We start from the raw sequence: 21,119 nt of genomic DNA, 5'->3' as shown, positions 1-21,119 counted from the left end.
GCATTTACAGTATCATTTTCTAATGTGACATTTTAGTTTAATTTCCTAAACACTAATTAATTCAATACACAACAATTTTTAAAAATACAATGTTTCACTACACTTTCTTATTAAAAAAAAACAACTCAAGATAACCCAAGATCCTAACTCTGATGAATATTGAAATAAATAAATATTGGTGTATTATAAACATTACAACTCTCCTCTTAGTGTTTATTGTATTTAGTCATAGAAAGCCTTACCTGAACCTGTGTGTTTGTGTGTGTGTGTGTGTATGTGTGTGTTTTAGGTATGTAATGGAATAGCAGACTGCCCTGATACCGGAAGCCCCTCAGATGAACAGGACTGTCGGAGTTGGGGCCCATGGGGACCCTGGAGTCCCTGCAGCCACTCCTGTGGCTCTGGCGTTATGAGCAGATACAGACACTGCCCTGTGGGGGATACGCTAACACACTGCATTGGAGATGATACACAGAGACAGCAGTGCTACTCCACAGCTTGTCCTGGTGAGGGCCTTCACTTCTCTAGTACTGCTTCATCATCATCATCATCATCATTATCATCATCATCATGATCATCATCTCCATCTTCATCATTATCATCATCATTATCATCATCAGTGTTTTAATAATAATAGGAGTGATTAGGCAAGCTTCATTAAAATTCTGGCCTTGGTGTAAATGTGATATTGAAATTAGAGCTGATGATGTTATTTACACTTAGTTAGGATTAATTAGGAATGCAGTTGTAGATAGAACTGTGGATAATTAACCTACATTATGGGAGATACTGAAACACACTGAGAAATTAGACATAAATATAGATGATGTGTCAAAATCTTATGTCATTGTAAGTAGAAAAATCCAGACAAAAATGTACTCAAGTGAAAAAAAAAAATTTTGAGATGTACTCAAGGATTAAAAAGTAAAGGTAATTTTTTTACCTGATGAAATTAAGTAATGCGATGCTTTTATGTGAAACTAAAAAATAAAAGTAACTTTTGTTACTTTTGAACATACGACTAAACTAGACATTATAGATATCTATCTGAAATGACAGTTCTACAGTTGAGAACAGAAACTGAAAAAGAGGTGAAGGAATCCATCTTTGACTCCGATCTTTACCAATATTTACCATTAACTAGAGTTTGTCTTGCTTTGTAACGAGTACTTTGAAGGTCTAAATAAAATATGTAAAGAATTGGCACCCTAGAAAAGGAGCTGGAGTTAGTCTCTGCTTATGGTAGCTGAGATTCTGCAATCTCTGTGAGCATTGCCTTTTATGAAGATTTCATTGGAAAGTAATTAAATAAGAGTATAAGCATTCAATTTTAATAATAATCAAGTAAAAATATTACAAAATAATACTTAAATATAGTAACGAAGTACAATTACTCAAGTATTTTCCACCCCTGGATGCAGATGTTTTTTTGATGCAAATATTTTTGCACTAAAATGATAAACTAAAGGAATGGGTTTTATACTGATCATTTGCTTTGATGTGGATGTGTGTTTGTTGAGCAGTTGATGGACACTGGTCAGCGTGGACGACATGGTCTAACTGCTCTAAAGGTTGCGGGGGAGTGGAGATCCGCAAAAGAGTGTGTGTTCCACCACAGAACGGAGGTCGTGCGTGCACTGAGCTGCCAGGAGACAAAGCCCAGAGCACCGAGATCAGTGAGCCTGCACACACACACACACACACAATAGGGCTTTACCAGTATTGATGTAAATATTGACGTAGTGTCTTCACACCGATAAAGCACAGATAAAGTCTTTTAAAATGTTCAGGAAAGCCACATTAATCAATGTGATGCCAGGAACCACACTTTAGAGTGCCAGGGGGTACTGATAGTTTGCATTAATAGGTTTCTGGGTGTGAATACAGTTCAGGTGTAAGAAATAGGTTCAAGTTAAATGATCTAGGATTAACAAATATAAGTACGAAAATAATTATAGCTGAACTGGGAGATGTTTGTGAATTTTTATTTTATTGTGGAAAAAAAGTCTAGATCTAACTGGAAAAGGCTGATCTGGGCCACAACAACATATAATTGTCTTACAATTGACACTAACACTGTCTAATATCAACTGTAGGACTAATCTAGGCTTACAGTAACATACAGTCTTACAGTAAACACTTCACTAACACTAAAAACTATGCTTACCTTTAATTAAGCACTCAATTAAAGTCCCATTACAATCTGAGAGTGGACAATGAAAAAGTCTTTAAATACAAAGATTTAGGAATTTTTATTTTTTCTTCTTACTTAATTGATAACAGCGGGTAAAATGTAATGAAACGTAAAAAAGTGCGATGTGTTCAAAAAATTTTGACTGGCAGTGTATGTTTAAACGAAATAGATTACTATAAATTACTCACAACGGCATTTATAGTTTACGGTTGTTAGTTAATAATATGCTTATTAAGAATATCTAAGTCAACATTTTAAGCTGTTGTTTTATTATCTCATTTTTGACTGCATTTAATGTACTTTTATTATATTTCTCTGTACATTATTCTGTAAGTCAGCTACAGTGCAGCACTGCTTGAAACTGAAAGTGAGTATAGTAAAGACAGAAGAATCTCTTTTCCCATCCTTCCGTCTGCTTTTGCATGCAGAGCCGTGTCCTCAGGATGCCTGTGTTAATGTTTCCTGTCCTGCTGGTCTGGTCTCACACACTTGTGCTCCTTGTCCTTTGACTTGTGCTCATATATCAAGTGATACATCCTGTGATCCCAGTGCTCAGTGTTTCGCAGGTAAGCTGTACGATTGTAGAAAATAATTGACCAGGTTTTTTGTTGTTTTTGTTTCTTTTTTCTGACTTGAGGGCTCATATGGCTTAGATCACACTTTTTCTATTTTAATACACACATGTAAACAAGATTACTGTATTGTACTGTTAAAGCATCTTCCTCCATCTATTTCAGTTTTAATTCAACAAAGATATTGCATTAACTGTTTAGGAATTACAACCATTTTTTCATAGTCCCTCCATTTTCACAGGCTCAAAAGTAATTGGACGAACTAATATAATCATAAATATTTGGATTATTTTTAATACTAGGATGCAAATCCTCTGCAGTCAATGATTGCCTAAAGTCTGGAACCCACGGACATCATGAAATGCTGAGTTTCCTCCCTTGAGATGCTTTGCCAGGCCTTTACTGAAGCCGCCTTCAGCTGCTGCTTGTTTGTGGGTCTTTCTGCCTTCAGCTTTGTCTTCAGTAAATGAAAAGAATGCTCAGTTGGGCTGAGGTCAGGTGACTGACTTAGACATTTAAGAACATTCCATTTCCAAGCTCTTGGGCTGCTTTTGCGGTACGTTTTAGGTGATTATCCATCTGTACTGTGAAGCACCGTCCTAACAGTTTTACAACATTTGACTGAATCTGAGCAGAAAGTATAGCTCTATACACTTCAGAATTCATCCTGCTACTTCTATGAGCAGTCACATCAATAAATGCCAGTGACCCAGTTCCACTGGCAGTGATACATGCCCATGCCATAACACTGTCTCCACATGTTTGACAGTTGATGTGGTATGCTTTGGATCATGAGCCCTTCCTTTCCTTCTCCATACTCCTCTCTTCCCATCATTCTGGTACAGGTTAATCTTGCATCAGAACTGGTCAGGGTTTTTTAGAGGTTTTTTTTTTTTTAGCAAAGTCTAATCTGGCCTTTCTATTCTTGAGTGTTACCAGTGGTTTGCATCCTGAGGTAAACCATCTGTATTTACATTCATGAAGGCGTCTCTTGATTGTAGACTTTGACAATGATACACCTACCTCCTCAAGAGTGTTCTTGACTTGCCTAGATGTTGTGAAGGGATTTTTTTTCACCAAGGAAAGAATTCTGTCATCATCCACTTTAGTTGTCTTCCAGGCCTTTTGGTGTTGCTGAGCTCACCAGTGCATGCCTTCTTTTTAAGAATGTACCAAATTGTTGATTTCGCCACTCCTAAAGTTTCTGCTATCTCTCTGATAGGTCTGTTTTTTTGGCATAATGATGGCCTCCTTCACTTGCACTGACACCTCTTTGGACCACGTAGTGAAAGTTCCCATGAACAGCTACCAAATGCAAAACACTTGGAATCAACTGCAGGCCTTTTATCTCATTCATTTGTCATGAAGTAACGAGAAACACAGGCCACATCTGGCCATTAAACTGCTAATCAGTCAATTGTCCAATTACTTTGAGTCTGTGAAAATGGAGGGACTCTGTAAAAAATGGCTGTAATTCCTAAATGGATAATGCAATATTTTTTGTTAAACCCCTTGAATTAAGGCTGAAAGTCTACACTACATCTTGATTGCTTCATTTCACTTCACAAATCCATTGTGGTGGTGTATATATGGACCTGACTGTATTTACTGTATTATGCTCTTAATTGTTCTGCTTTTATTCTTTCTGTTCTTATCTTTCTTTCTTTTTTTTGCTCTCTCTCACATTTGTCTCTTTCTTTAGGTTGCTGGTGCCCAGAAGGGAAAGTGATGAACCACATGCAGCAGTGTGTGCTGCCAGAAGAGTGTGTGTGTGAGGTGTCAGGGGTCCGGTACTGGCCGGGGCAGCAGGTCAAGATGGGCTGTGAGATTTGTAGGTGTGAGAGAGGAAGACCGCAGCACTGTCAGCCCAACCCAGAGTGTTCAGGTACCTACACACACACACACACACTTAGACTATAATTGAATCATTCATTGAATATCTCTCTCTCTCTCTGTTCCTATGACACTGTGTGTGTTTTTTGTGTGTGTGTGATATTTTAGTTCACTGTGGTTGGTCATCCTGGTCCCCGTGGGGTGAGTGTTTGGGTCCATGTGGGGTACAGAGTGTCCAGTGGTCTTTTCGCAGCCCAAATAATCCCTCCAAACATGGCAATGGCAGACAGTGCCGTGGTATATACCGGAAAGCCAGACGGTGAGAATACCTGCAACAGATCCTCACTCTTTCAACGACATTCCTTTCCTATTAGTTTTACTGTAGGTAATGAATAAATCATCATAGTTACTGAAAATTATGCCTTAGAATAAATAGGGAATACTAAAATGGGAGTTCAGAGGGTTAAAAAGTGTATTCTATTTGGATTACGTATAGACTTTTTAAATTTCTTATAGACTAGATTTTTTAAATTTCAGTGTAGAATAACCTTGTACTGTTTTAATAAGAGAAAAGAAAGAGAAACCTTTAATCCCTCTCTTCCAGAGAATCTATCCACGCTTTGCTTTCCTCACCTTCATCATTAGGTTTTGTCATTCCTTACTAAGTGCAAAGATGTCTTCAAAAATAATGCAATTAAATCATTTTTACATAAAAAAAAAAAGCTTCTATAAAGAGCAGTAAACAGCAGTAACTAGACAAAGTCATTATCTGAGGTGGCAACCCTTTGCCTTTAGAAAACATCAGTAGTCTCAGGTACATTTTGTGCATTTTTATAAGGAAATTGGTTGATCAGTTTTTCTAAGCATTTTGGAGAATCTGCCACAGATTTTTTGGAGACTTTTACTGTCACACTTGCTTCTGTCTTTCCCTGACAGCCAGCATTCATGGTCTATTATTTAATATGTTACTTTCTTTACTGAAAAACATTTTCCTCTAACATTTAATTTTAGGTGGAATGATTGAAAACCTTTTTTTTTTACTGACCCAATAATGCAGAAGTCCTAAAAAATATCTAAGAGAAAAATTTTTTTAGAATAATATAATAATTTTATACCTATATATTTTATATATAGTATTTTTGTTCTATTTTATTATTTTACAGTACTGTTTACTTCATATGCACTTTTATTTCCAAAAAAGTAACCCTGAAATGCTTATTTTCATGCATATGTATGTAAAGATACACTATATGTTCAAAAATTTGTGGACACCTGACCATTACACCCATATGTGCATACTCTGATACATACTACAAACACATATTTAATTTTAAAATCGGATTATGTAATCCAGGTAAAGTCAGCTACTACTCAATACTGATCTTAATATTATCATATTGATTTTATATGCGTGTTTCATTTGTGTGTTTGTGTGTGCTAGCTGTCAGACAGAGCCGTGTCAAGATTGTGAGTATCAGGGACGCACCCATGCAGTGGGTGATCGCTGGAAAGGAAGTAATTGTCAGCTTTGCCACTGTTTACCCAACCTTAAAGTGCAGTGTGCACCTTTCTGCCCATACACTACCACTGGATGCCCACAGGTGTGTCTTTGTGTAATTCTCAAACAAAGCTCTTTGAAATGATTATCTGTTCATCTGTTCAGAGACCTGGACATTGAATTCAGATGAGGATAGCAGCTGGTTACGACGCATGTTTTTCTCTTCACACTTAGATTGTGTGCTTTGTTTCTACAGGGTCAAACTCTGATACCAGGGGAAGAAAACAGGTGTTGCTATTGTGAAGACAATGGTAACTGACCAGCATGTTATAGAATCAAGTGAAAATATTGATTTGAATGGCAACAAGGTACAAACCTACTATTTGTTTAAATCCTTTTAGCCCAGAATGTCAGTACCATCACAACAACCCCAGCAGTTCTGCCGATCACTGTTGAGTCCTCCATGGCACCAGAGGTCACACCATTTGTGCTGACGTTTCCTCTCCCACCTGGAGGTCAGTTAAAATAGTGTAGATAAAAATGGTAGATATTTTGAGGGAGTAGGAAGGAAGGCTTTTTACTGATTTGTCAAAAAAATGTTTAGTAGACGTATTCAAGATGACTTTGGGTCATATTCAGAGTAAGCCAAATGTTATGTCAATCCAGCTACACTTACAGCTCACTTGAAGTAAGCGATGTTCAATAATTTTATCTATAAAACTTGGTCCTGAGATAAGCATTGTCCCCAATTAAGATGCAGTCTCATTGCTCTGTGCAGAGAAAAAAAAAGCTTTTATGGACAAAACTTTTATGGACTTTTAACAGATGATACCATTAATTAATGTAATTCCATAGGTTATTATTTTATTTTATTTTGAATTTACAGCAAAAATATTAATTTCAGCCTGACGTATTGTGGATTCATCAAACTGAGCAATTGAGCTGATATTGTGAAAGAGAAGGTCGGAAACTTGTGTGTGCAACTCTCACACTTATGTCTGAGGTCTGTATACTGTGCACAAATTCTGTATTAACTATGTGCATGTAGTTCTGAATATGGCCCGATGATTGTAGCAAAATAAAATAATACATTTTTTCTGATGTTCAGAGGCATGTGCAATGGGGTTCAAAAGTTTTAATTTAAAATTGGAAATAAACAGAAAGTTTTAGAATTTTGATATATCTAAAACAAAGAAAGTAAATGTCCAATATCTTTGATATTTAATATTCATGATTCTGCACTATTTCTAGGTCTCTATTTAAATGTAAGCCATTTAGTGATATTGATCATGTTAACTGCTTTGTACAAAAGGTCACATTTTTTCCTCATGCCTAATCGCTTCTATTGAAGCATGTGTTTAGACGACACTTGGATAGATTTGATCTAAAATGAAGAGTCCGTGTCAGCTCGAGTACACACTGTCATTAAAGCAAAAAAGTGAACATACCAAATATTAAGAAACTCTGAAATTCATATAAATATTTTAAAGATTCTACTTTTCACTCAAGTTTTTGTCAATAATATAATTTGTAATGAAAATTGTTGTATTAAATTAGAAAAGAATGCAAAATACAGGTGTTTTCACTAGTGGCCTCAGTCTTGTGGACCTCAATGTACATCCCTTTAGAGCACTGCAGAAGTTTTTTAATCTAATATTTAATCTATTGTCTGCATTTGTATTGGTGATTACCTAAGAAGAAAACTGAAATGTCTTCAGAATGACCCATACACTACAGATGTCCCGAATAGAGATTATATACTGAAATATTCCTTTAATGTTAGTGCAATCACCTAAATCTAGAGTTGTGATTTGGTGTGAAAGTACCACAGTGTTGAGTATCAGTATCAGACCGATATTACCCTAAAATGTTGAAATGGCATCAGACATGCTTCCTAATCCACTGAAGTACTAATCCAAATCTAATCCACTGAAGTACATTTTACATATCCTGCAGCATGAGTTACTGACTGACAATTTTCTTCTTTTTTATGCAAAGCCAAGTATCTTAGTTGGTTTCATTATTTCTTATCTCATTAGCTGAAAGAAAACATTGGTAAAGGTAGACGCAAGGGATGTTAAACAACCTTGGCAATGATTAGAGTTAAAAATGGTGGTTCTTTATCAGCTACTGATCAATACTACAATCCGTAGTTTGACCCAAGTATCAAATGAAAAAATAAAAATAAATCAGCCTATCTCTACTGCAGCAATAAAGTTTATTTACTATGTCATCTGAATATTTTTTCTTGTTCTGGTTTCACATTTAAAGTAGTTCGACTGAAAACAGATAGAGATGATCTGAAGTGCATTCATCAGCCTCCTGAATCTACTTCACTTCCTCTGTGTTCTTTATAGATGAGTGTTGGTCTCCGCTGGGAGTGCAGTCTCTCCCTACCTCCAGTTTCAGTGCCTCGTCACAGCAGCCTGATCATCCGGCCTCCGCAGGGCGCCTCCACTTTCATGACCCTCACAGTGACCTGCAGGGCTGGAGCCCTGAACCTGAGGAGTACAGGGAGCTCGCTCCATCTTCCCCTCATGGCCATACACACCACAGCCAGGCCCCTTACCTGCAGATCGACCTGCTCAGACCATACAACATCACAGGTGCGTGTCATAAGGGTTAAATACACACAGTTGTTTTTAATGCTGCAGACACAGTAGTGGAATAAACCAGCAATTTTGATTTTTGATTGTTCTACACTACTACATTGATGTAATGAAAGCAATACTCCAGTGATTTTCAATTTCATCTCTGTCTACCTCATGTGTTGTGACATCTGCCTCAAAACACATAACCATGGTCCGCTAATGTATAGCCCTCTCTGATGACATGATTTACTGAGCCGTAGTAAACACAGTAATGCTTAGACTGTACCTGTGCTGTGCATCTTAGGATTGCTTACTCAAGGTGGTGGACAGTTTGACACGTTTGTGTCCAGTTTCTACCTGCAGTTTAGCACTAACGGCAGCCAGTGGTTCACCTACAAAGAGCTCATCACAGATGCTCGCCCTAAAGCCAAGGTGAGTGTGTTTTTGGAATTGTAGTAGGAAGGCCCAAAACAATAGAATAAATAGAAAGCAATAGTAAACAATAGAAAGTGATATACGATCACTTTATTAGAAACACCTCTACTCCTGATCATTCATTCATTTCTCAATCAGTCAATTGTGTGGCAAGATCACAATGCATAAAATCATGGAGATACAGGTGAAGAACTTTTGTTAATGTTCACATCAAACATCAAAATAGGGGGAAAAAAAAGTGATCTCAGAGACTTTGACCATGGCATGGTTGTTGGTGCCAGATGGACTGGTTTGATTATTTCAGAAACTGCTGATCTGGGATTTTGACGCATAACAGTCTCTGAGGTTTACACAGAATGGTGCGAAAAACATCTATTGAGCAGCAGTTCTACAGGTGGAAATGTGTTGTTGATGAGAGACATCAGAGAACAATGGCCAGACTGGTTTGAACTGACAGAAAGGGTACAGTAACTCAAATAACCTCTCTTTGCATTGGTGTTGAGCAGAAAAGCATCTCAGAATGCACACTACGTTGAACCTTAAGGTGGATGTTCTACAACAGCAAGGAACCACATCAAGTTCCACTCCTGTCAGCCAAGAACTGAGGTTATAGTGGGCACAGGGTCACCAAAACTGGTCAGAAATGGTCTGAAATATGCAAACCAGCTCATTTTCCACCAGCAACCACGCCATGATCGAAATCCCTGAGATCACTTTTTCCCCATTCTGATGTTTCATGTGAACATTAATGTTCCTTATAGAGTGGATAGTGAATGTAGGTTGGTATAAGGTAAGTGATGATGATTGGGTTATTAAGAATGTTAGCATGTACAGTAAATTCCATATAAATTCCTTACAGTATCAGATTCTATTGAATAATGACCTGTCTGCAGGTGTTCCTGGGTAACCATGATGATCGAGGTGTTACGCAGAACAGACTAGACAGGATGGTGTTAGCTCGGTTTGTGCGGGTGCTGCCTCATGACTTCCAGAATGGCATTTACCTGCGAGTGGAGTTGATGGGGTGTGGAGATGGTGTGTACAGCTCATTTCCCTTTTGCTGATATGTGTAGCAGAGCAAAACAGAATGTTACCCAATTGTACACTACTCTTAAGTTGTACTATCATATTATTCATACTTGTATTCTTTTTTCAGGCTGCTCTGTTTCTCCAGCCACAGTTTCGTATAGGTCAGGAGTCTGAAATCTGACATGTATTCTCTCCTTCTGTTTTTTCTTCCACTTCGTCACTCATCAGAGTATGAGTGGCTGTCTACTCCTGCTCCCACGGTGTCACTCAGGCCCTGCCGAGAGATGGAGTTCCAGTGTGGGAATGGCCGCTGTGTTCCTAGTGGACCACAGGGAGTCCTCTGTGATGGGGTTAATGACTGTGGAGATGGTTCAGATGAACACAGCTGTGGTGGGTCATGGATATAAACAAGGTCTTTACTACTGTACACAGTTCTGATTGGTCAGAAGCTGTTGATTAATTTTCTATAACAGCAGCTCTGATAGTAGTTTTGGCTGCAAGGTTTATATTAATAAACTATTATTATATTAATGAAAATCAGTGCTTTGTAACAGTCAGAGATGAAGCTGTAATTTCAGGTTCAGTAACATACCAAGGTACATTTTTTGGTCCTATTAAATTTAAGCGAGAGAAAATGGAGAAGATTGTGATGGAGTGACTGTTTATAGCTGCTATAACGTAAGTGATAACAGCAATTAATGTGTTCCACAACTTTAAATGTCACTATAAAAAGTATGATGTATCCTTCTAATTAATACTAAATTGTTAGCACTGGCAAATTGCTGTGGTATAAGAGGAATTAAACAGTTTGAAGTGTTATTGAAAAAAAAAAGTAAAGACTTTGTGATCTGTGATTACAGATCATACCATTCGTTGTTTATTATTTTTCTCTAACAGCACACGCCATTGTGTTTTATTGCCTATTTATATAAAAGAAATCACTTCATAACATAATTATCTTCATTTCTGTGGCACTTAGTTTAATTTTGGGTCAAAATCTCAATCTCAAATGATTATACAACATATTTACCTAAAATCCTGAAGTGCTTTAAACAGAAAGACTGAAAGAATAAAAAAAGTATTAATGATAAAGCACATTATCATAAATTTCTCCAGAACTGTACCTGCTTTGTGGCAGACATAAGTCTAAACCCAAATCTGATTACACTTAAAATCTCATGTATTTTATTTCACATCTTTTTAATTTATATTACAGTTATGTAAGCCTTTTCAGTGTGTTGTCCTACTCTGAAAAGTCTAATATCTTTTAGGCACTCGACCATCTCCTACCCCGAGCTCCAGAGGCTGTCCTAGAGGTCAGTTCTCATGCCCTCCTCCAGGGGGTTGTATTGAGGCTGCACAGCGCTGTGATGGGCTTCCTCAGTGTCTGGATGGAGCTGATGAGAGGGGCTGTGGCTCTGAAACGAATCGCACCCATGTCACACCCACGCCTGTTCCACTCAGGACGCCCAGTATGGCTGCTGTCATGTCAGCAAATACACCAACTACCGCTGCTACGCCTGTAAGACCTGAAACACAATGTGCTAATAGTTTAATAGTGTAAAGAAAAAAAAAATCCAATAATGCATTGAAAGAGGCCATGCAGTGTAGAAAAATAAATAAGATTAAAGAAAGACCTTGATTCTATTTAAAGGTTATTACTGTACTGTTATTACTGATTTATATACAGTATGTTGCTTTCATTCAGAGTTATGCATATCAAGTTGCAAACTTGGTATTGTACTTTACTTTGCATATAACTGATGTTCTCTCTCTCTCTCTCTCTCTCTCTCTCTCTCTCTGTCCTCTTTCTTTCGTATAGCATGAAGAACCTGGCTCTCTGGGTAACTAGTACTGCTGAACATTTTTGTTTTACAGCACTGATGTGTTTGTTTGTTTGTAATTTGTACTTATTGTATATAAGACTGACTTGAGTGTCTATGACAAATATCTCTTCTCTGTAATTGTTATTTCAATGTTATTTCAATGTTTCAATGCTTTTCCCATGATAATATCTATTTGTTTTCCTGGGATGTGAGATAAAATCTTAGAGGTACAGATTCATTAAAGAGAAAGCAGGTACATCAAATGAAAACAAGTTTAAAATGTTCCTACAAGAGTTGGTAGTATAGTTATAGTTCAAGCATATGGTACATAAGATTAAAAACAAGCTTGTAATCATTTTAATTCTTTAATTATATGTAAACCTTTCTTTGCTCAAGCAGCAAGATTGTTAAGTTTGATTTGTTACTAAGGAAACAGAAAATATGCTAAGAGTTAAATAATTGATGTAAGTAGTATCTGCGCTCCACAGATATCTGCTCTTCTCCTCTGGGACTGGAGGATGGCCGTGTGCACTATGGTCAGCTGACCGCCTCATCATCCAGAGAGAATAACCCAGCTGACACGGGCCGCCTCAACATCGTCCCTAATGTGTGAGTGTCAGGGCATGTATAGTGGAGAAAAAGCTGCATAATGTTTATCTCTGGATTAGAGGAATGTGTCTGATTTGAAACAAACCTCATCTTTTTTCTGTATCTCATATCTGGTGTGTTTTCTGAGCTGAATCTTTCTTATAAGACATAATTGAGCTCTATGGTTAAAACAGTGTACACAGTGTACAGTGTAGCCAAGACTATATAGTATGTTATCACTAAGGTGGTACACTCAGTGACACATAAAGTATATCTTTAGTTATAGGCCCTAGAAGATGTAGTGTACTATTAAATCTCATTTAAGGAACGACTGTTTATAGCTATTATAATGTAAGTAATAATAGGAATTAACTTGTTTCTCAGATGATCCATCAACATTAAATGTAACTGTAAAACAACAAAAAGTACAATCCATGGTGCTTTTTGTACATTGTACTTTTAAAGAGGAGGAACATGCTTCAGAACATAAATTTAATGAAAAACAATCCTTTTCAGGGTGATAAGAGTAACAAAGGTTTATCAATTATCATTGATAATTTTATGTTTTATTCCTTACTTAAGGATCATTGTTGTACCTTATATTTACAGTGTTTGTATTTTGGGCAGTTAATTTTGCTCTGACAGTGAATGAATCCTCTAGAATTTATTTTCACTAACTGGTATTCTATAATATTCTCCAAATAGTTTAGTGATGGAACCAGGCTGGAGCCCTTTACCAGGAGACCCCCAGCCTTACTTCCAGGTGGATTTTCTGGAGCCCACCTGGATATCAGGGATAATCACTCAGGGCAGTGAGCGCATGTGGGGCTACCTCTCCAAGTACCGTCTGGCGTTCGCTCTGTCTGAGAACCACTTCACAGACTTTACTGAGAGTGGAGACAAGGGCTCAGCCCCAAAGGTATAGCATACCTAATAATAATTAAAAAAAACACTCGAATATACTCATCTCTCAGTTACTTACACTTCCTTAATGATAACGAAACTGTTCTTATTCTCTAAAGTCAAGGTTAGGGTGCATGGTGTGTCTTTTGAAGCTGAATCATACTTCATATGATGTAAGGCGTAATTTTTAATGATCATGAATTGACTTCACTTCATCTTGCTGACAGATTTTTGAGGTGCGGATGGTAGGCAGGACACCAGTAACACGCTGGCTGGGTAGACTGGTGAGGGCTCGTTACCTGCGTATCATACCAGTGCAGTACCGCCACACTTTCTATCTCCGAGTGGAGATCCTGGGCTGCAGAGGAGGTAAGCGTTGTCTCTTTTCTTTATAAAGAAATTGAGATACTTGAACAACACATGTCCATGAACTATTTAAATTTAACACAATATGTCAAATCAATAAGTGAAATTGAAATCATTAAAATCTAATTCTAATTAAAGTGTAGCTTTAACTACTGTAATCATGCACGTTTTCTGCACATAGAAGAATTAGTCACTCCTGGCACTGCTGAAGTGACCACAGCGCCTTCTGGAGTTGGTGTAGTGACACCGAGTCTCTGTGAGCCTGGTCAGTTTGCCTGTGTGAACAGGGAGTGTGTGCCTGTGACAGCTCTCTGTGATGGCAGGCCAGATTGTGCAGATCGTTCAGATGAGCTGCACTGTGGTGAGTCTACTTTATGTCTACATTATCACTAAATGGCAGGAAAACAAATCACTGACAGACTATTTTAGTGCTTTCCTGTAGCACAGTACATTAATTAATGGACTCTTAATAGCTGAGACAGTACAAAATAGCTGAATGCTTAATAGCTTACTATCAGAAACTGGCCTGACAAATACAAAGTGTACATAGCAGCAGGTAGATTACAGTGGTGGGTAATGTCTCATTCTTGTCTCATTATGTCTCATTCTTGCTGTCACAACTGTGAAAGTTAGATTTGTTAGGAATTTAGATCAACTTGAAGAATCTCCTTGAAACTGTCTGATGCTAAAAAGTCACCTTATGACTTTACAAATACACTATATGGCCAAAAGTATGTGGACATCTGACCATCACACACATATGTACAATCCTGGGGAAAAAAAAGGCCAAGACCAAAATATTAAGCTTTTAATGGTCAACAAATCATTGGTCAAGAAATTAGCAAATAGTTGAAGCCTGTCCAGAAGAGTGGAGGTTATTATAACAGCAGTAAGGGACTAAATCTGGAATAAGATGTTCAAAAAGCACATATGGCTGTGATGGTCAGGTGTCCACAAACTTTCGGCCACACAGTGTTCATGATTGCAGAGAACTGTAGAGTCTTGTTTGACATGTATTAGGTAGAAAGTAGAGATTTCTCTGGCAACGACACAGCAAAAATCAATCACAGTCTTGATCTGACCATTTCTATAACAATCAAAACAGAAACATATGCATATGTAGAAAAAATGTGTCTTACCCCCAGAGCTTCTGGATTAGTCTCTAATTATATATCTTCAACTATACAGATATCTGTCCATAATTAATAAGAAGACTACACATAAGCTCAACTTCCACTAAGAGGATACACATAGACAACTGTGGGTGTGGTTGGTAGTCTGATCTTCTCCATTTTCACATTCTTTTATATCCAGCTCTAAATTGTGACCTTGTCATGCTCCGCAACACTCCATAACAACTCGTAAATATCTGACCATTTTCCAAGGCAATGTTTTATAAATTAATGTTTTTTTTTAAAAAAAAAATGGTGTCGGTGATTGGTAAGTCACTATTCTGGAATATTTTTGGAATATATGGGGAAGTTCTCATCACAGTTATCTGCTCAGAGGAGAAACTCCCATCTCTGTGACACTTCCTGATTTGTAAATAATTTAAATAATTTAAACTTAAATTAGCACTTTCACAAAAACAAAAAAAAACAAAAAAACAAAAACAAAAAAAAAAACCCTCCCCAACAGAGTTTTGGACTGATGGTATTCCTAGTTTGTGACCTACCGAGCCAATATCAGAATGTATTTTTGATAGACTTCAAAGCACTATTGTAAGTCGCTCTGGATAAGGGCGTCTGCCAAATGCCATAAATGTAAATGTAAATACATGAAACACCAACATCTAACCAATCAGAACAGAGAGGCAAATCTACTCAGCTGTCAATCATGATTCAGAAAGCTTCCCCTCCTGCACTAGCATTCACATGTTCTAGCCTTGGCAGTGCAGTATTTGATTGAATTTTGAATTTCAAAACATCTAGCTTCAGCTATCTGACAATGACTAAACCTTTTATTATTGTCATGAATATTGTTATTGACAAACCTGTGATTTGTATTGTGTTGTACATGTTGGAATTACACTAATGCTCATATATTCGTCAGACGTGTAATTACTAGTTTTACTAGAAATGTTTTGAAAGCATAAACTTGACAGGATGTGACATCATGTTATAAAAACACACAATTTCCATTTGACATGAACACAACATGTTTGTGTTCTCTTCATCTTTAGGCACAGTTCCCACTCCGGGATTACCAGGTTTATGGAATCACACTGTAACATCAGGAAGTCCTGGATACCGGAACTACACATCAGGATCTCCAGGAGTACACACCAAGACTCCACAAGATGGCCGTCCAGGAGTGGCGAGTGTTTCCCCCATTGCTACTGGTGTACCTGGTATTGGCCCTCAGGGACCGACTGGACAGCCAGGTATACACATGTACTGTGTGTTCAGTACTGCAGGCTGAGATTTAGAAATCGCTCTAAAATATACAGAAAGACAGATACAATATATATTTATTATTTATTTATTATGGTATGTATTATTGATATTTATTATAGGATTGAGGAACATAACGACACCTCATGATGGTGGTTTACCCAGAGTACTGTGCGTAGTGGGCCAGTTTTCCTGCAAAAGTTTTGGCTGTGTGGATGCAACACTTGTGTGTGATGGAAGAAAGGATTGCCCAGACGGCTCAGACGAACATCATTGCGGTACATATATTCACACAAAAAACTCACCATGCTCAGTTCACTGAAAAAAGTTAGGTTTATTTTGGTAATACAGCTTATTTGGTGTATAGTATTGCTTAATCTCATCTATTAGGTTCCTCCACAATTCCTCCATCAACACCTACACGTCGCCCCCTGGTGCCAAGTCCCTGCTCTGCCAAACAGTTCACTTGCAGCAGTGGAGAGTGTGTGCGTCTGGACAAGAAGTGTGACCTCCACAAAGACTGCGCCGATGGCTCAGATGAGAGAAACTGTGGTAGGTGCACTATTGCAGTTCTCTAATGACAGAAAGTAGAAAGTATTAGAAAGTTGCCCTTTTGTCATAGCACACCTAATTTAGTCTTATCCAGAATCTTGTTTGTGCTTTTCTTTCTTAGTAATTTGTTTGAAATACTGAGAATGGTGGAAAATTATGGAAAATAATTTCTTTGCAAAATGCCTCTTAACACTGGGTAACAATTTTGCACATGATATTTACATGTAGTTTTAAAAATGCAACCCTTGAATGCACACATGTGCTAGCAACCTGCTCACCTCTTCATCTCATCAGTTTTTTTTTTCCTCAGTTAAGCCCTTCCTACTATAACTCACCTTTTTGATTTGGGACAAATTACTAATAAATGTACAATAAATATGAACCATAAAAATAACAAAAGTTTTTAGATCAAAATATAAATATCATTATACTATTTTGTTATAGTGAATAAAAAGTTTTGACAGTTTTACAATATCATTGGCTGTTTGCATAGCAAGAAATGTTAGGAAAATACAGTAAATGCATTTAAAGCTTAAATATTCTGTTCAGGGGGCATGGTGGCTTAGTGGTTAGCACTGTTGCCTCAGTTCCTGCCTCTGCCTTGTGTTCGCGGAGTTTGCATGTTCTCCCCGTGGATCAGGGGGTTTCCTCCGGGTACTCCGGTTTCCTCCCCCAGTCCAAAGACATACATTGCTGACTGGCATTTCCAAATTGTCCATAATGTGTGAATGGAGAATGTGTGTGTGTGTATGTGCGATTGTGCCCTGCGATGGGTTGGCACCCAGTCCAGGGTGTCCCATGCCATGTGCCCCAAGTCCCCTGGGGTAGGCTCTGGGCTCCCTGCGACCCTGTGTAGGATAAGCAGTATAGAAAATGGATGGATGGTTCTGTTTAAACTTCTGAGCTAAACTTGTAGCAAATGTCTAATGTGCAGTTCAACCTCTTGTCACTATTCACCCAAGCAAAAAAAAGAAATACTATTAAATTAAAAATTGCCTGGCAAGAAGTACAGTTTTTCTCCTGTGCTTGTGATCGAGCTCCTCTGTGTCTTTGCTCTGTCCTGCAGTGGACTGTGTGATGTCTGCATGGACTGCGTGGAGTCAGTGCAGCGTGTCATGTGGTCTGGGTTCTCTGTTCCGGCAGCGTAAGATCCTGAGGGATGCTCGGCCCGGGGGCTCCTGTGGGGGAGCACAGTTTGACAGCAGAGCCTGCTTCCTCCAGGCCTGCCCTGGTGAGAGCTAGTTTTCCAACTGAGGTTTTTTTCTTGTTTTATTTTTTTCTTACTGTATTATATTTCTGATTTTTCAGTTCAGTGGGTAGTAGGATGTTGAATGATGCTCGGGGTTCCACTCTTTCTTGCCTCATTTCTCTCTGTGTTTTATTCTTCTCTATTCTTTCTTATGTCTCTTTTAACATTTTTTCTCTCCACTTATTCCTTTGTATCTTTCTTGTCCCTGTCCTTCTCCCTCTCTCAGTGGACGGACAGTGGGCTGAGTGGAGTGAGTGGTCAGAGTGTGATGCTGAATGTGGTGGTGGCCTGAAGATAAGGAGCAGATCTTGCTCAAACCCTCCACCCAAAAACGGTGGGAAAGAGTGTGAGGGGATGACCATGCAGACTCAGAGCTGCAACACACACCAATGTGGAACTGGCACAGACTCACAGACAGGTGTGTTAGTGTAACAGCTGCTGAACATTTAATTTAGCAACGCATTAAACACTTATAGCACAGAAACAGCCTATGCATCGATGTTTACATCTCGACTTTGCAGCATTTTTTTAAAAATCCTGTGCTTTCTCCATAATATACTCTTCTATCCTAGTGATTTTTGGGTCATTTATTAAATTGCTAATAAGTATAACCACCTTGAGTTGCTTTACATTCCTGTTTTTCTAAACTTCTTGTTCCGGAGGCATTTTTAAGCCAAGTAAAACAAAATTGAGTATAATCATCAGCTGAATAAACATTCTTGTCTAAGCAAGAATAGAAATTTTATAGATATTAAGAACAGGAATTTACCGTTACTAAAAAGCACTACTGTAGAAACATCTTCCCACTTAGCAAACAAGTTACTTATTACATTGCTTGATATAAATTCAAGATTCAAGATTTTTATTTGTCACATACACAATTGTATACACTATATAACTTGCAGTGAAATGGAAACCTGGCCTACTTCTCTTTAGACTGTGCATTAAATGCTAAATTAAAGTTAAAATTTAAAAATCAGAAATGAATAAGAAATATGAAATATATGTACAGGATGTGCAAAAGGGATGTACAAACAAATTGAAATAAAGACATAAATTGTACACATTGTACCAGCATTGGTTAGATGTTTGTCTGCTACCTGGGTATTAATCATTGCTCTGACTATATAGACTTTAGGGTTTGTCTGTGTGTGAATTTCCCTTCAGCTGTGAGTTATCCCCTCTTGCTGTGATTGATAGCTGTGGTTTGCTCTAGGCTGCACTAATGGCCTGGTGCTGGTGACAGACGCGGACTGTGCGGCGGGTAGAGTGGAGCCGTGCTCTTTGACCTGCTCAGACCTTAACTCTGAGACTAACTGCTCCTCCCACTGTATAACAGGTAGCACTGACCTAACATAAGAGTTCTGTTATATTTCATGACATCAACAAAGCCATTTTATAGCATCAAGCAACAGGATGTTTCAATTTGTTTTTCCAGGGTGTCGTTGTCCAGTTGGTTTGTTCCTTCAAGATGGACAATGTGTCAATGTGAGCAAATGTGCATGCTTATGGGAAGGGTCAGTGCTTCAACCGGGGGAAGAGGTCATCATAGACAACTGTACATTTTGGTGAGTGATGCTTCTCTTAATTCTCTAGCAGAGTTGAGAATAGTGACCAAATTTATTATTATTATTGTGTTTATTCTGCAGCATGTGTCAAGATGGTCATGTCTCCTGTGACAACTCCAGCTGTATCCCCAAATGTGACTGGTCAGCCTGGTCGTCATGGACCTCATGTGATAGCAGTTGCGGAATCGGCATACAGCAACGCTTTAGGTAGAGTTATCTTCCAGCACTACGTAGATCATTTGTAACCTATTTAAAAACTCTTTATTAAATTATAATTATCCCTCCCAAAAGGTCAGTTCTGAGTCCTTCTGAAGCAGTGAATGTAGAGCCATGTGTTGGAGACTCTACAGAGGCACGGCAATGCTACACACCCTGTCCACCAGGTCAGATTCCAGCAATTTATGATTGTTATTTGTTAATTTATGATTGCTAGCTAGCTAAACTTAGCTAAAACAGGAATCAGGATATGGTGAAGGGACGATGTGCAGGAGGGATTTTTAATTTATACAGTATATCCATGCCAAAATTGTCGAAATGGTGGCAAGGGTCAAACACAGAAGCAGGGCAACAACTGGCGGGGCAAGGGTCAAACACAATAATGACAATCAGAGTAGCTCAGAACTTACAAACGCTGAGATGGACTACTTGCATTCAGGGCTCTGATGAATTTCCTGTCTGAAATAGTGTGACTCTTGCATTTCCAGCATCATTATTTATATTCAGTACAGTGAAATGGATCGTCCTTTAGTTTTCTCTAACTTTTATCCTTTATTTATATAAGGTGTTTATATGACTTCATTTCTTATATTTGTAGATGTCTTATATATGGTGATGCATACAGGTTAAAGCCTCACAGAGATTTTGCAAGGATTTTTACATGTCATTGATGCTCATCTTCAGGAGCTATTGTGGACACAGACTAAATACCGCCATTGAGAGTGTAGTGAAAATAATGGAAACACAGGAGCTATACTTAGAAGAACACGGAAGCGTTTGTGAAATAAGCCCATTAGCCAAAGGTGTATTACAGGTTGTACACCAGGAAGTGACCTGGAAATGGTATGTTAGGACTCAGGAGAGGGTGACCTCTGCTGGTGAGGAGGTGTAATGGCCTGAGCTGGTGTGACATTAGTGATGAACAGAATCATTGTTGTTTAGCGGGTTTTGCTACTATTATATAAAATAATTTGAATAGGAAAATGTAAATCAAATTCTGAAATCTCCCTGGTGACATATGCTAGCAGTTATTTAGCTAGTTAAGTGCCATCATTAACTATACAGTACAGTACAATACAGTACTACAGTACTATAGTTGTACAGTAGCTGGAGGAATGACAGTAGAAGCTTAGGTAAAAGTCAATAATTATACTTACCATTCCCATTTTTCATGATGTTAGTGAGCTAATGTCTCATCTTTGAACTTTTATTCAGTCTGAGGGTTACACTTATCTCTTTCCAACGTGTACTAGCTCAACAAGCCATAGGTAAGAGCTTAACATAAAGAGGATTGTGGAGAAAGGGA

At 38.1% G+C, this 21,119-nt stretch overlaps 1 protein-coding gene across 1 annotated transcript in view; it reads left to right on the top strand.

Annotated features, from left to right (window-relative positions):
• Nucleotides 1-21,119, top strand: part of sspo (SCO-spondin) — a 92,653-nt gene that overhangs the window by 27,179 nt on the left and 44,355 nt on the right. Inside the window, exons 33-59 of the mRNA XM_053237585.1 lie at nucleotides 290-506; nucleotides 1,524-1,676; nucleotides 2,623-2,760; nucleotides 4,469-4,651; nucleotides 4,768-4,918; nucleotides 6,041-6,200; nucleotides 6,354-6,408; nucleotides 6,499-6,612; nucleotides 8,455-8,703; nucleotides 8,993-9,120; nucleotides 10,017-10,158; nucleotides 10,381-10,542; nucleotides 11,424-11,674; nucleotides 11,975-11,996; nucleotides 12,467-12,587; nucleotides 13,272-13,485; nucleotides 13,697-13,838; nucleotides 14,017-14,196; nucleotides 16,018-16,218; nucleotides 16,351-16,506; nucleotides 16,619-16,780; nucleotides 17,847-18,011; nucleotides 18,256-18,447; nucleotides 19,246-19,368; nucleotides 19,468-19,597; nucleotides 19,679-19,804; nucleotides 19,889-19,980. Coding sequence (XP_053093560.1) covers nucleotides 290-506; nucleotides 1,524-1,676; nucleotides 2,623-2,760; nucleotides 4,469-4,651; nucleotides 4,768-4,918; nucleotides 6,041-6,200; nucleotides 6,354-6,408; nucleotides 6,499-6,612; nucleotides 8,455-8,703; nucleotides 8,993-9,120; nucleotides 10,017-10,158; nucleotides 10,381-10,542; nucleotides 11,424-11,674; nucleotides 11,975-11,996; nucleotides 12,467-12,587; nucleotides 13,272-13,485; nucleotides 13,697-13,838; nucleotides 14,017-14,196; nucleotides 16,018-16,218; nucleotides 16,351-16,506; nucleotides 16,619-16,780; nucleotides 17,847-18,011; nucleotides 18,256-18,447; nucleotides 19,246-19,368; nucleotides 19,468-19,597; nucleotides 19,679-19,804; nucleotides 19,889-19,980 — 4,129 coding nt within the window. The remainder of the gene's footprint in view (nucleotides 1-289; nucleotides 507-1,523; nucleotides 1,677-2,622; nucleotides 2,761-4,468; nucleotides 4,652-4,767; nucleotides 4,919-6,040; nucleotides 6,201-6,353; nucleotides 6,409-6,498; nucleotides 6,613-8,454; nucleotides 8,704-8,992; nucleotides 9,121-10,016; nucleotides 10,159-10,380; nucleotides 10,543-11,423; nucleotides 11,675-11,974; nucleotides 11,997-12,466; nucleotides 12,588-13,271; nucleotides 13,486-13,696; nucleotides 13,839-14,016; nucleotides 14,197-16,017; nucleotides 16,219-16,350; nucleotides 16,507-16,618; nucleotides 16,781-17,846; nucleotides 18,012-18,255; nucleotides 18,448-19,245; nucleotides 19,369-19,467; nucleotides 19,598-19,678; nucleotides 19,805-19,888; nucleotides 19,981-21,119) is intronic.

Source organism: Pangasianodon hypophthalmus, chromosome 1 (assembly GCF_027358585.1).
Source record: "Pangasianodon hypophthalmus isolate fPanHyp1 chromosome 1, fPanHyp1.pri, whole genome shotgun sequence".
NCBI classification, from domain to species: domain Eukaryota; kingdom Metazoa; phylum Chordata; class Actinopteri; order Siluriformes; family Pangasiidae; genus Pangasianodon; species Pangasianodon hypophthalmus.
Note: the sequence above shows the minus strand (reverse complement) of the source record. Positions and strands in the feature narration are given on the sequence as shown.